This window comes from Athene noctua, chromosome 10 (genome assembly GCF_965140245.1).
Source record: "Athene noctua chromosome 10, bAthNoc1.hap1.1, whole genome shotgun sequence".
Taxonomy (NCBI): Eukaryota; Metazoa; Chordata; class Aves; order Strigiformes; family Strigidae; genus Athene; species Athene noctua.
Window position 1 is genome coordinate 17,895,373 of NC_134046.1, and position 14,792 is coordinate 17,910,164.

The 14,792-nt window shown below is 48.4% G+C and overlaps 1 protein-coding gene across 1 annotated transcript; it reads left to right on the forward strand.

Moving 5' to 3' along the window:
* The first annotated feature begins 9,691 nt into the window (after window positions 1–9,691).
* RPL29 (ribosomal protein L29) lies at window positions 9,692–12,437 on the forward strand. The gene is made up of 4 exons (XM_074914211.1): window positions 9,692–9,749; window positions 10,027–10,071; window positions 10,862–10,926; window positions 12,222–12,437. Exons 2-4 carry the CDS (start codon window positions 10,035–10,037, stop codon window positions 12,333–12,335), a joined length of 216 nt encoding a protein of 71 aa, XP_074770312.1. The 5' UTR covers window positions 9,692–9,749; window positions 10,027–10,034; the 3' UTR covers window positions 12,336–12,437.
* Window positions 12,438–14,792: the final 2,355 nt, after the last annotated feature.

The following is a 14,792-nucleotide window of genomic DNA, read 5'->3' on the forward strand; positions in this document are numbered from 1 at the left end:
TGCACAGACGGCTGGTCCAGGCTTCGTTTTAAATGTGTGCAAGGCCCTAACCCAGCCCAGGGCAGAAGGCTGGCTCTTGCAGACACCTCTGAGGCTGTGCTTGCCTAATTGGCTTAATTTTATCTATTTTTATGTCCTCATTCCCACTACCTTGGGGAAGTGTCCTTTGCTGGCTCTTCTGCAATGAATGTCACTGCTTGATGCCAGAGTGGTGGTTCTGGGTGATGTCCATAACTAAAATGCTGGCATTTCTGAGCTGCAGCCCTGGACACTCCACTGTATTGCCCTCCTGGGGAAAAGGAGACAAAGGCTGCAGGGGATGCACACATCAGAGCCACCGATGCTTGCCATTGTCTCCTCTCCCAGCAGCTGGAGTTCACCTCCGCGCCCGACCCACAGCTTCTCAAACCCAGGCAGGGTCTCGCCATGGGACCAAGCTCCAATTGCTCCTCCTGTTCCCAAACTCCATGAAGAGAGCCTGACACTCCTCTTGCATCCCAGGGCTGCACCAGTTGTTGCGTTTTCAGTGCATGTCAGGCCCCATGTGATTAAGATTGTATTTATTGTATTCTTTTCAACTTTAGATGTATTTGAGGAGGACACCAGGCTAGACAGTAGTCCTCAGGCGAGGACACACTTGCCAGGGCAGAGACAGGCAACCGTTTAGCTTCTGCAATGAGGTTAGCAAGGCAGTTTGACCCCACATCCACCCAGGCAATGCAAAATGGGAATGAAACCATTCTCTAGGCGTAACTAGAAAGCCAATGCAAAGTGGGTCTGTGTGGAAACACACCAGGGAAAGCAAACTAAGGAGCCATGGCGTGTGTGCATGTGTGTGTGTGCACGCATGCATGCGTGTGCGGGACATTTTCTTGGGAAATGTCTGGGGCTGGGCCATAGTACAACGCGGTGCTGGGAGGGCTATGGAGCATAATTAAGCCGCTCAGCATTTTCACTTGCCTCAGTCCACACACCATACAGGCCTACAATGCTTTTATTGTACAGAAAACAAAGCTCTTGTGCTTGAATGTAGCAGTATCATGGTCTTGACTTAACTGGAGGCTCCTCAAGTGATTCAAGTCCTCCCTGTTTTGGGTGATAAATAGTTGCCAGGGTTAAGAGAGTCTTTCCTCTTTTTTTTCCTTTTTTTATCCTTCCACTTAATTTGCAGACAGAAGTTAAGAGGTGTTTGCATGCAAGGCCAAATTATCAACATCTTTTGGGGGTAACAGCCCCAGCAGTATTTCCAGCATTAAAGTAATGGCAATTTTTTCAGGCTTTTGGAGGCATGCTTGGCTGTTGGTCCTGTCTCCACCCCCAGCTGTGGCAGAAACCATCCCTGCCCACCTGCTCAGCTTCTCCGGGGAGCCAAGGCTGCCATGGATGGCGGATTTGAGAGTCCCCAATTGACATGGCCCCACACAACCCAGCCCCATGCATCAGCAATAGGTTTCCAGCCTCCAGGAGGAGGTTTGCTGGCTTGTATTGCTGCCTAAAAATACCTCAGCCACTACTGTGTCTCACTGGTGCAGGGGTTGGGATGTGTGGCCCTCTTTCATGCCATGTGGGGTCATTAATTCACTCCTATCAGAGGAGCCTTTTGAACATGAGACTTGCTACAGGAGTGCTAAGGGTTATTTGGTTTATGTCTCTGGCCTCCAAGTCCCTGGCTTAAAGGTGCAGGAGCTGAAGGCAGGGCTGGGCAACCCAGCACTCTGTTTGCTGCTCTGCCTCCAGCAGTGCAGGCAGCCCTTTTCAAAGGTTTGGAAAGAGTTTGCATGCAAGCTCTTCCCAAAACCCCCAAATCAGGCTGCTAGCCAGAGAGTGCAGGGCACACAGCACCTGGCAGGATCAGGCCCTGCTTATGTCTTTCCCCCTCCCCAGCTCTGCTTGAGCAATAACCTATTTTCTTGCTTTGCGGAAAGAACATCTTTGATTCCATTGCTTCAAATGAAAGGTTTCAGTCATGGTATCAGATATGCTGCAGGTAAGCACTGGGTTTAATGTCAGCTTTTTTGGCAGCTTCTTTATTCCCTCTCCACTTTGCACAAACAAGCCATCTTTGTGTGGAAGTTCATTTTCCTTTTTAGCTGCAGCATTTGTCAACACGGCTTCCCAATAATCCTCTCTGCACAGATAAAGGCCAGCCAGCAGCCAAACCGAATCCCTCGCCTCAGGGCTGGAAACCAGCCTGCTGCCCACTCTAAAACCCACAACTGGTTCATTAAAGGACTCTCCCCTCTATCGCAGCCCCCTGCCACCTCAGAGAAGGGCAGAAGTTATGCCCACGTAACAGATCCTAAATCCCAGGGTGGCACTCAATCGGCCTTAGCTCCTCCCTAATCAGCCCCATACAAGTAAGGAACAGACATCACAACCCCGAACCCCCAGAGGGTCTGGGATGGTGTAGTGCCTTTCTGTCCTCTTAGGAGAAGTGAGGCATCATCCACCAAACTCCAGTCCAGGATATAGGAAGGGAAAGAGAAACTTCAAGTCACTTTGTCTGCCTCTGTCCTTTACATGTTCATTCTCTTTTTAGCCTCACAAGGCTCTCAGACCAACATATCTAAACACTGTATCACTTTATATTAAAAAAAACTCAAAACCAACAAAACACAAAACCCTTCAGATCAAAGCCTGATGGGGGCCAGGCTGTGTGCCCTGTGCATTGACATGATGGGACAATGCCAAGGATCCACACCACCCCCAGTTTAGCCAGCAAAGGCAGCAGAAGGGGCTGGGTGCGCGAGGTGGAGCAGCACCACTCTTCACAGCCCCATGCCCAGCTGCTTCCCTTCAGTGCCTCAAGCATCCTGGTTTGTAAGACTTTAACTTGCTGCCTTGTTAACTGCTTCATTTCTGCTAATTTGCACTATCCCACCCCCAGCAACATCACAAAACTCTCCAGCAATGTGAAGGCGGTGTGAGCTGAAATGCCTTTGCTGCTGAGCCAAACAGCATCATGGCTTGTTTGACTGCTTAGAAATCTTGAAGGAATCAAGCAGGTCAATGAATAATCCATTTAAAAAATTTATAACGGAAGTGCTGGGTAACTGGATACAACACTGGCCTAAATTTATACATGAAGTGATGAACCCTAATGGTAAAGAAGGTTAAAGGACCCTGCATGGCACAAGTTGGGTGTGGTAGTTTGAATCCTGGTAAGCAGCCACTCCATGCAGGACCAGCTCTGTCCATACCACCTTGTGCCTCTGCAGAAATGGTACACGGGTTCAGACAACCTGCACAGGCATAAATTTTTTTTCCCCACCTTGTCGCTTTTAAACCTCAGCAGTGCTAAAATGTGCCATGGGCTCGCAGAAAACCCATGCAGGCCACGGTGTGAACCACAGCCCAGACAGCTCTCTGAACAGCTAGGGCTCCGTGTCCTTCTTGTAATAAATTCCTCCTGGACTGTGTTTCAGGTGATTGCTAGGATTTGAGGAGAGAGGACGTGGGCTGGAAGCAAGAAAGGCTCCAGGTTTATCCTTGAAAGCCCCCGTGCTGCAGAGCCTGGGGCTGCATTTGGCAGCCTGCCTGGGGGGAGATGTCTGCGGAGGCTGAAGGCTGCCTCGTGCTGTACGAACTCACCAATCCCCTTGCCAACCAGCTAAATTGGATATAAAGCTCTCCATTAACGACGCATAAAGCAGGCCAAAATCTGAACACCTTCCTGGGCAGGAGGTGAAGTAAAAGCTCAAAATAACTTAAAATAAGTCCTTTCTGTGCTCCTGGCTAGAAAGCAGATGTGTCGGAGCTCTCCCATAGCATGCCTAGCCTGCCTGATGGGAGAGTGGGGTGCTGAGCAAGGCTGTGCTGCGCTTTTCAGCACGATGAATGCAAAACTCAGGTCAAAAATAACCCCATCCCAACGTCAGCAACAGAGCTGAGAGGAACCAGAAGTCCTGAGCTGTTTCGAAGTTGCGTTAAATAATAAAGCAGAGAAATGAATAAATTAGCTCAGCATCTATTTAGGTCAGCCCTCTCCGTTTCTCCCAGCCGCCTCCGTGTGCCTCCTCCCTGCAGCGATCAGCTGCTCCACGCACGCTGTGCCTGCAGATCTGCTCGCTCCTTCCGACCAGCCGGGCTCTCGGGAAGTGCGGGTTGAGCAGGTGTCGCATCAGCTGCACACGTTCACCCTCGTCTTGGGAAGCGGCAGGCGAGCTTCCTTTTCCGTTACCGGGGCAAAAAGTATTCTGGAAAATCCCATTAAAGCAATAATCGTGGGCTGAGCACAGGGCTGCTCCCTTCCTGGTGTTATCCCCTACACACAGCCCTGCACGGAGCCACAGGGTCCTGCTCCACGGGCTTGCAGCTGCCCAGGAGCCGTGCTCTGCCTGCTCATCTGCTGCCAGCCCAGCGCAGCCTCTGGGTAGCCCTCATCATCATCCAGCTCTCTTCCATTCTGTTTCCAGATGCAGCAGCACCTGCACCTTTGCAGACCATCCATCCCCACCCTGCAGGTGCCCCACGCTCAGTTTTGTGATTGGGGTGGTCACTTGTTGATTTGGGGACATCCAGCCAGATGGACCAGGCTGGTCAACACAGAGGGGAATTGGATTTTAAACCCCTAACTCCCCTCAAATCATTCAAATGCCTCCAGAAAAATGCAACTACTGTGCAGTCCTGTATATATATATTTATTTGCACAATTCCCAAGCCTGAAAATCCCTCTTTGATGTCCAGAACATCTTGTGGTTTGTAGCTATCAGCAAGCTGGATAAACCAAGAAGGAATTTATCTGCATCAGGGGCTGCTCCATCTCAGCCCAGCTCCCGCATTGCCAAAACTTAAAGGAAACCCTATCGAGCCGGTCCTCCCCAACCCTGCAGGTAGCTGGAGGAGGTCTCCAGCAATGAACCCAGCCAGAAGAAGCATCCAGGATATAGGCAATGGAAAATGAGATGTTACTAAGTTTGGCCAGGCTTAGCTGGCTACTCGCAGGTCCCAGCCTGTGAGTCACTGCTACGTGGGCCACCAGCACGGACTCCCCTCTGGAGGAAGGAGCGGAGGTGGAAAAATAACAAGAGGAAACCAGTCGTTAGTAGTGCCAGCTCTGGGGAGAGTGGGAGGAGGTGGCAGGCCTGGAGAGAAAGGTCAGGGCTGCATTGCAGTCTGCTGCCTGATTTTTCCTCCTGCCTTCATGGTGGGAAGCTGCTTACAGGAACATGCTCGTGGAGAATGTGCAGAAGGTCTGGGCTGGTCTGAGGGATGGTCTGGGGAACAAAAGCTACTGAGGGCAGCCAGGTGTGATGGAGCTTTTATTCACTGTCCCTGCTCACCCCTCTCTTCTAGTTGCTCCTCTGATTTCTGCTGGGCTAAGCTTGATTACCCTGTTGAAAGCAACTTTTGGCCCAGTGCAAACATTGTAAAAGAAGATACACTTTGCAGATACACTTGGAACAAACACATCCATCTCCCCACTGTGGCTAAACACCTGTGCAAAGAGTTTTTTGCACAGTCCCTGCCCCACTGCAGCACCAATGTGCATCTGCAGCTAACCCAGAGACTCTCTTGCTCTTTGTGCTGATCCTTGGTGACAGTGGTGTCAGGGGGAGATTCAGACAACTAGATCATGAACCAATGACTTTGTTCCTTGTCCAAAGCCAATGCAAAGAAAATATTGCTGGGGAAAATAAAAGATTGCAGTTCTCAAGCCTCTTTGAGAGCCCCAGCTCTCCTAACTGGACTGCACCCAGGAGAGATGAGCCTCAGATGCTGTTCCCATATCCCTCCCAGGAGTGCTTGCAGGGCTGTGCCACACCAGCTTCCCAAATTCCTTAGGGATACCCACTGCTGTGGTTCAGCACTTCTGCTCCCCTTTGCCTTGCAGGAACCCCTGCTCTCTTGAACCCTCCAGCCTGACAACTGTCACTGGTTGCCACTATTTTTTTCTTATCTCTTACTGCAAATGCTCAAAGCCAGCTCTTTCCCTGCTGGCAGGCCAGCATTTTCTATAAGCAAAACAGTATTTCCTCATGTCTTTAAAAAAATTATAACGGATGTCAGGGCCAAAAAGCCACAGTCAGGTAGGATGCCAGGCCAAGGGGGAGAACTGCTGCATATCTTGCTGTTATTCCCTGGAGACGTCCCTTCTCCCTGACTGGGACCAGTGCTCCAGCTTTAAGCCCAGAGAATGATCTGTTATGCTCAGGCTCCCTCTAGTGCCTCCATGTCCTGGTGTCCCTGCTTCTCCAGGTGGCTTCTCTGGAAGCATATTGGCCATTTGTCCCTGGGGACTGTCCATCATCCTCACTCCCTCCAGCATCGCTAGTTCGGGCTTACAGCACAGCCAAGCCCTGTGCGACCACAAGCTGGGAATAGCCCTAAAGCTGCCCAGTAGTCACCTCATCCATTGCAGGGACCTCCTGGGAACTTAACAAGGAGGTGTTCTTTGGTATAACCACACATCGAGGCAGTTACTGTAACTGTGGATACGACAGCACACTTGGCCAGGCGCCCTGGCAGGACTGGTGCCACGCTGGGTGAGCAGAGATACAGAACGAGGAGGAGTTTGGGGTCCCACAGCTGTTTCCTGGTCCCAGGAGGATGGCAGCAAGCTGCTTGTGCTCTCAGCTGCTGAGAAATGCCTACCCCACGTTTGCCCCAGAAGAAATGCACTGGGGCAACAGTCCCCAGCCCTCACTGGCCTATGGGCCCAAGCGAGGCACCCTGGGCATCCCGTGCTTTATTCACCTTTCAGCATGGGCTGTGGTAGCTGCCTGAGCCTGAGATATGTTGGGAGAAGTTTCTCACATGTCATGTCTTCCTTACATGTATGTATCAGAATATATAATATCAAAACACCTCCAAAATATTGCATCAGATGTCAGCAAAACCCTGCCCACATCACTTTTGGAGTCAATTTCAGTGGTTCCCCAGAAATTAGTGATGCTTTTCTGATTTATACCCATGAGTGCTTGGCCTGGGCACCAAGTTTCTCCAAGTCACTGGCATTACTAAATGGGGGAGCTATGGTAATTCATTACCGCCAAGTCCAAATGTCAGCTGATGGAGGAGGCAAGATTAGAGGAGTCTACTGAAATGTGGCATCAGCATGACAAACCTAACAGAGATCAGTTAGCATAAATGTGTGTGATGCAAGGACACTGTCTGAGATAACATGGTTGTCAAAGGCACTGTGAGATTTTTATTTTAACCTATGATTTTTTTGTAATTGTTTTGCAGCTGGAGTAATTACCATCCTATTTAATAAGCATGGCTCCTTTAACAGAGGACACTTGGGCTAACATGCACTAATTAAGTCTGTAATCACTAAAAGTGTGATTGAAGATTTTGAACTGGCCAATCGTTCTCAGTAACACCATAATTAGAGACATTGCAGCTCATCAGAGCACAGGAGAAATTCAAGGGGTCTTGATCCCCCAATGGAGTACACGGGTCTTGATCCTGCCTTGGATCATCCTTTTTACCTGATATTCTGCACTGACTTGCAGTGGTTTTATAAACTACCCTGGATGTATTACACTCAGCCCTGTAAACTGAATGTACTTCCAGAGTTTTATTTTAATAATTTGGCTTATGGGTCTTACGTATCACCTGGGCATTGAGCACAGCTTCTTTAATCCACACCTGCCTGACTGCTTGTCTCATGTGGCCCCAGCAGCAGCTGTGAAAGACTCCTGGAGAGCTCTGACACCATTAATTGCCGTGAGCTACTGAAAGAACTTGAAAAAGATAGGTGAAACCATAAAATAAACCCTTCTGTTTCTTCCTACAAAGGAATGCTCAAAGGCGGGCGAAAAAGATCAAGAGTTTTCATAATCTAATGGCCAAGATAAGGGGGCCTGGCAGCATATTTCTTTCTGCCTTCTGCAATGCAGTGGAGGCAAACATGCCACTGGGATTGTTTTATCTTCCACTGAGCTCGGCTCTTTGGGTTATCAGGAAAGTCAGGCTTTCTCTCTGCTGTTGGCTGTGATTAGCTGGCCACAGGGATGTCCGAATATTTTAAGACCGCAGCTCACTACAGTGGAAAGAATTTTAAAAAACAGTTTAAAAAGTCAGAAGTTTGTGTATGGAGGAGGATTTTGTGGGGAACATCATATTCCAACTGAAATGCCAGTAAAAGAATATTGCTATTTTCATCTATTTTTACACATAATAATAATAGCTGCCCAGAATGAAGGAAAAAAAAAAAAATTAAACCAAAGACATTTTGCGACTTAGGTCTTCCTGGAAATAAGAGAAAAACTGAAATTAAATTGTATTAGCTTCCTTTTTCCTGCCTGTTTTCATTTCAGTTTCATCAGTGTTACCTGTCTATCAAGGATAATTTATTTTTCCTCATTTTTGTAATAGGATGAGCTTGTTCACAGGTATCTGAACTTGAAGAAGAGTAGCTAATTGTTCTGCAAGCAATTGGTCACTGAAAAAAACCCAGTCTGGTTCTCTCTCTCGTGTACTGGTCCAGGGACTTTGGTCTCAGGACTATTTTTTCCAATCCAGGTTATTTTAGGCAATTCACTCATACCGCTCAAAATACAGGCAATGCCATAAAAATATGGCAGTATTTTTCCATTCTACCATGACACAGAAAGGCCTGGGCCTTTTTCACTCATTTTTCAAAGGTTTCAAGATGCTGGACCAAAACACTGCCGTTCATACCCAGATAACCCAAGTGGCTTGGGCAAGCTCAGCCTTTTGTTCCCTTTTTCCTTTCACGCTTCCCCATGTGAGATGCCTCAATCCATAACCACAAGCGCGTCACCACTGGCGGCCCACAGCCACCTGGCCACAGTGGCACAGCCAGTGCTGGGCTCCCCAACAGCCATATCACAAACCTTCCTGCATTTGGGGGAGCAGGAGCTACCATGCAACTTAATTCCAACCCTTGGCTGTTGGCAGGCGGATGCACTCCCCCCCAGCCAGGCTGCCTATGCCAGCGATGCTTGGTCTTGCTGCCATCAAAGGACCGTGGCCTCAGTGCTCTGCTTTGGTTCGTGCTTTTGCAAAGCAGCTGCACTGTGGATAGACACAGCTTCATTTGCTCATCTTAGTCATTTTAGTGTCTTTCTGATACTAAAGTATCTAAGTTTCTGTGTATTTTGCAGGAGCAAGAATACAAATTCCCAGGCCAGCATGGCCGGACACAGACACAGCACTAAACGCCCTTGTACTGAGCTGGGTATCACAGCTGCAGTCGTGCTGGTCCCGGGAGGCGGCCGGTTTTTTGGGAGTCATGGAGGTGGCACAGCCAAAGCTGCTAATGTCAGGGTTTGCGGCCCTTCTGCAAGGGTCGGCCTGCTACACAAATATAAATGAACGGTGTTTAATGAATCTGCTGTGAAGAAAATACCCAGCATGAGATTTTATTGCCGGAGCACGGCACGCAGAGCTGCGTGCAGCTGAATTCAGCCGGGCATGGGCTGAAGCCCCTCGCCTCCGGTAACCGGGCAGTGCCACCAAGCGCCATGGTGGCCTCGGGGCTCGGCGCCACCCGCCAGCGCCGCGCGGCCCAGGAGAGGCCGTGTTGGTGGGGGGACCGTACCCCTCAGGTACCGGGGCAGGGGCCCGGCTGTTGCGAGGCTAGTGCAGGAGGCTGCAGAGACGGGCGACACGGGGAGGCGAGTGGAGAGGCCGCCGGGCGGAACCTCCGGCGAGCGGAACCTCTTGCGGGCGGCGCCTGTTGCGCACCGGAGTTCCGTCCCGCCGGCCCCATTTCCCAGCCGGCCCCATTTCCCAGCAGGCCCCGCGGCGCGCCCTTCTCTTCCGGCCCGGCGGCGGCGGTGAGTGCCGCTCGGCGCTATCCGCCTCCATCCGCGCTCCGCGGGGGGATGGCGGGCGGTTCCCTGGGCCGAGCCTGAGCTCGGCCCCACCGGGCTGCGGGGAGGCGAGGCCGGGCCGGGGGCTGTCGTGGGCTGGGGTGGCGGGAGACGGGCGGGAGGCCGGCAGCTGGGGGTTGGTACCGGGGCCGCGGTGGGAGAGCGCCGGTGCGGCTTTGGGTGGGGGAGCCGGGCCGTGCCGCGCAGCCCTCCCCGGCTGAGGGCTCTCTTTCTCCCGCAGGTGCAGCTATGGCCAAGTCCAAGAACCACACCACGCACAACCAGTGTAAGCCGAGCTCGGCGTTCTGCGCCGCGGGGCCGCTGCGGGCCTTGGGCGGGGAGCGGGGGTGCTGCCGGCGGCGGCCGAGGGCTGCAGCCCGCAGCGGGGTTTGAGCCCACTGCTCCGACCTGCTCGGTTGTGGCAGCCCAGTCGCCTTGTTTTCTTTTTGCAGCGAGATAAGCTCACGAGGGAAGGAGGTTGGTGGTGCGGAGAGATTGAACGGGATTTTTAACGGAAAGAGCCCTTCAGGAGTCAGGACTTGTTTGGGCTCAATATATAAATAATACATAACCAGAAAAAGAAAAAGCGAGTTTCATATGTTTGAACTAAGCGCATTACAGAATGTTATTCAGCCTGTGATATTTTGCCATACAAAGGTGACCCCAGTGATAAAATAGTTCTTGTTTGGTTTTTTTTCTCTTAAGTTAGCAGAGTTGACGAGTAGGTTCTGCTTGGTTGTACACAGTGAACGATGGTGCCCTTCAACACTAACCACAAGTGCTTGAACTGCTTAGTAATGGAGGCCTTTTACTGTGCTAGTGGTGTTGCCATTGGTATTAGTTAATGAGGAGCCTGAAATCCTTGGGTTAGAAATCAGAGTGCTGAGAGCACAGGGTGGGGAGGGCTGAGAATAGAGATGCGTTCTTAATTTGGTTTTAGTTTGGTTGGAAAGGGTTATAAAATTTTCTGTTCTACATCATTTTGATAGGGTCAGCTGGACTTAAAGGAAAGCAAATGCAGCTATTTAGTAATGGAAAAAATAGTAACTTAAATTGTTTTCTGCTCTTCCACATAGCCCGTAAGTGGCACAGAAATGGCATCAAGAAACCCAGATCCCATAGATACGAATCTCTCAAAGGGGTGAGTATTTCTGTTGATATTCCCGGGCTGTTAAGCCATTGAGGCTTAAGCATGAAAAAATTCAGGTGTTTTATATTTTCTGTGACAGTTTTTGCAGACAGGGACTTGTGTTTCAGATGATCAGAACCACTGTGGGTTTCTGTTTCATTTTTTACCTTACATGCAGCTGTGATATTTCTAACACACATGAAATATCTGCCCTTGTATGTCCATAAAACTGCTTTTTAGTTACTGGCCAATTTTGTTTCTGTTGTGCTCAGGTGGGTGTCACTAACTGCTGCTTCCAGTGAAACACATCTCAGTTGGGTAGCACTTCTCCCTTTTGAGTCCTGCTGTCTCTCCTGCTTCTTTGTACCCTTCAGTGTTATTTTACCGTGTGTACTAATCCAGAGAATTTGACTCAGAAGATGAGTGAAATTGGTGTTTCTGGACAGTACATAAGAAAATGACAGCATTTTGATTTTTCTGGGATTAGACAAGCGATATAACAGGATCTTTCTCACACTTGACAGTGAAAAAAGGACATTTTGGCTTTGGGGAAGATTGTGATTCTGTTTGCGTTGTAGATGTGATCATCAGCTTTTTGGATGTGATGTAAAAGCTTGTCTTCTGCGTAGCTCAGTTCAGTCCTGCCCCTTCTTGCAGATAGTCTGTCTGCCTCCTTGCACTGAGTACACATGAGTTCAGATGTCAAAATTCAGATAACTCATCTGTGCCAGAAATTCAGATAACTCATCTGTGCCAGTTAAAATGTTGTTTACAGTAAAATAGCAAAAGTTTCTCAGTGCAGCATAGCTGATAGTTCTGAGAATTTATCCTAGCCATGACAGGATGTGTTAGCCAGCCATTAGCTGGGAAACTACTCTTCTGTATGCTGGTATTTTTTTGCTTTAATGTAAAAAAGAACTGCCTGAGGATGCGGCATTGGTCTTTGCTCAAGGATTACATATATATATGTTCACCTGCCAAGGTTGTTTTGTGGTACTTCAGGTCCAGAATGTATTGTGACATGGAAAGGAAATCTGTGTTGTTTACAGCTTTACTCAATTTGCCCAATTCTTTCTGTATGTTTATTGCTAGGACTTTTGGTGAGTTTGTTTATGGAAATTAAGGAAAATAGCTAGCTAAAGGACAGTTACAGATGGCTAAAATAATTTTGTTGATGTAATAAATTAGGAAAAAAAAAAAGAATTAGTCACAGCCAGCATTTGGGAATAATTGGAACAATCTGGAATATATATGTTTTTACGTATGTCCCTTCTACAATATGGCTTATTTTTTCCTTATTTTTATAGGTTGATCCCAAGTTTCTGAGAAACATGAGGTTTGCAAAGAAACACAACAAAAAGGGGCTGAAGAAGATGCAGGCCAACAATGCCAAGCAGGCTGCTCAACAGAAAAAGGACTGATGTGGTTTAAGACAACCAGTTTTCCTTTGGCTTGTGTGTGACAGCATTTTTATAACAATAAAATTGGATGTAACAGTTTTTGCCTCCCAAATTTGAGGAGAACCCTACAGAAGCCTTGTTTGAGTTGTATTTTAGCTGCCAGTTGTGTATCAAGCCTGTGTGTAGTGACCAGTGTGTGTGTTTGTTCCCCGACAGATCAAGCCAGACAGAACTCTGGAGAGGTTTTGTATTAATACCATCAACCTCCGCACACAGAAAGTAAAACAGCTGCTCTGTCCTTAGTGCTGTTCTACTGTAATCATTGGTGCAGATCATGAGCATTTAGTAGTAGTTCAAAGTCTGTTTTCAAGTTGTGAAATAGTTAGAGTGAAGTTCTAAAATTTAAACAGGAAAACATTTGGTTTTGTGCAAATTGAAGCCAGTGTTGCCTGGACACTTGGGTAACAATATTCAATACAGGTAAGATTATTTTTGATATTGGTATGCGTGTTCAGAGTTCTCACGTGCTGTGATTTTTATGATAGTCCCTAGTGTTGGTCCAGCAAGATGAGATTTCAAAGGACTGTTAGGTGTCTGCTGCTTTGTTGTCCACGTGTAAGATCGTTACAGCTATGGAAATCCTGAAAAAGGGGAGGGTAATGAGTGCTAGCTGTGGCATTGGATCATAGCAGTTCATGTTAGAATTGGTGTATGTTGTGTTCTGAAATACTTCAAGTATTGAATATATAACACACATAATGGACTACCGTGGGAGTGTGTAAGGTTTTAGGACTATATAAAATACCCCTATTAGTTGCTGTATTTTAGTGGATGTTTCATACCAGTAACAAAAAAAGTACCTGTCTGATGAAATGTGCTGACTGGTGAGATGAGAGGAGTAACCTTCAAAAGCTCGAGGGGAGTTTTGGTTTTGTTACTGCTGTACTTCTGTAGATAGGAGAGGGCTTCACTCTCCATGTCCCACCAGCCAGTGAAGCTGGTTCAAGAGGTGCTTTTATGTTACTGAAATGAGTTGCCTGTTAAAATGCAACAAGCTGTTACTGAAACTGCAATGCCAGTGCTTGTCCACCTGGTGGCGTAAATCCACGAATCGACACAAGGGCTGGAAGTTTGCAAGTATCTTCTGAAGTTGCAGTAGAGCAGCAGAACACATGGATAAAAAGAAAAAAATAATTCAACCAAAACTTCCAATTAATGTAACTGATTTTTTTAAAAAATAGTTCAGCCGATTGCCAAAACGCAATGTTATTTTGAAACAAGGGAAATATTTTGAATTCTTTATGGCTTCAATTCAGAAGTCTTTTCCCTGTTTCCACAGTTTCTTTTCAATTGTTTTTGACTGATGAAAATGCCACTCAGCCCTAAACCAAGCAATATAAGGAGATTTACTACCTTAAAACTCAAGAGTTGAGGGTCTGAGGGAAGTCTGCAACCCCCAGCTGTCTGATTCCTTCTGTGTGCATCTCTTGGACTGTTGTGGAGATTGATGCTTGTCAGCTGAAAACTTAACTGCTGTGTGGGAGCAACGTGCCGGTCGGGAGGGGCGCTGTGCTGGAGAGAGCGTGCAGTCGCAGGGCTCATACCACCAGGTAGAGTCTGCTAAATAGTCAAGACAATGTGGTCTGGTCTCTGCTGCCCGCAGGCACACCAGAAGGTCAACTGGTGAGAGGTCCCTCATGGTGTTAATCCTACCCAGAGAGTTTGTCTGACAAGAGGTAGGTCACCCAGAGATGCACAGTGCTTAAATCCCACTGGCCTCAGTGGTACCTGAGTGACGGTGGGTATCAGAGGTGTCGAGCTGTGTGGCTGGTGCCTGCCTTGCTTGAACAGGTTTGTCTGCAAAGGCAAGATTGTGTAGCTGTGCTTCAGGTTAGCATGCACATCTGGCAGCCTCAGCCCCTGGCCCAGAGCTGCCCGGCACCCCTTGAAAGGGCTGGTAGAGAGACCTGGCGTGGGGAGATGTCCGAGTTGCTGCTGCTGTTGGAGAAAACAAGAGTGGCTGGTCCAGCTGTGTAAGTGACAGTTTGCTGCAGATATGTGTTGTGATATGAAAAGTGCAAGAAAAAAGCCTCTGAAGAGGCTATACCCTTCACCCATGTGTCTGCAGATATCCAACCTGTTTTAAGGTCTGCATTTTAAACCTCTAGCACTAAGACTCTTCTGTCTAAGAAGGGAGATTTCATCTCTAAACCCTCTTGGTGTTTTCCCCAGTGTGTTTGTGTTGTGAGAGTAGCTCACTCACAGGGTACGGCTTGAGGGAAGAGAGAAGGAGGCAAGGGTCAGGCTGAGAAAAGGATGTTGGCATGTTAACAAGAAGCAGAGAGGAAGGTTTGGGCTTCCTGTGGCTCCAGGCAGCTCCCTCCGGCCTGCCTTCAGAAGCAGCCTTTTCATCTCACTGCCCTTCATGCTGCCCTTCAGTGGGACAGCTTCCCAAATATGGGCTTGCTGACTTTCTGA

What these genes read in the sequence shown, in the direction of transcription:
- RPL29 (XM_074914211.1), top strand. Translation starts at nt 10,035, where the DNA reads ATGGCCAAGTCCAAGAACCACACCACGCACAACCAGT. An exon ending in CCACACCACGCACAACCAGT is followed by an intron (nt 10,072 to 10,861) that starts GTAAGCCGAGCT and finishes TCTTCCACATAG; the next exon opens with CCCGTAAGTGGCACAGAAAT. An exon ending in GATACGAATCTCTCAAAGGG is followed by an intron (nt 10,927 to 12,221) that starts GTGAGTATTTCT and finishes TTATTTTTATAG; the next exon opens with GTTGATCCCAAGTTTCTGAG.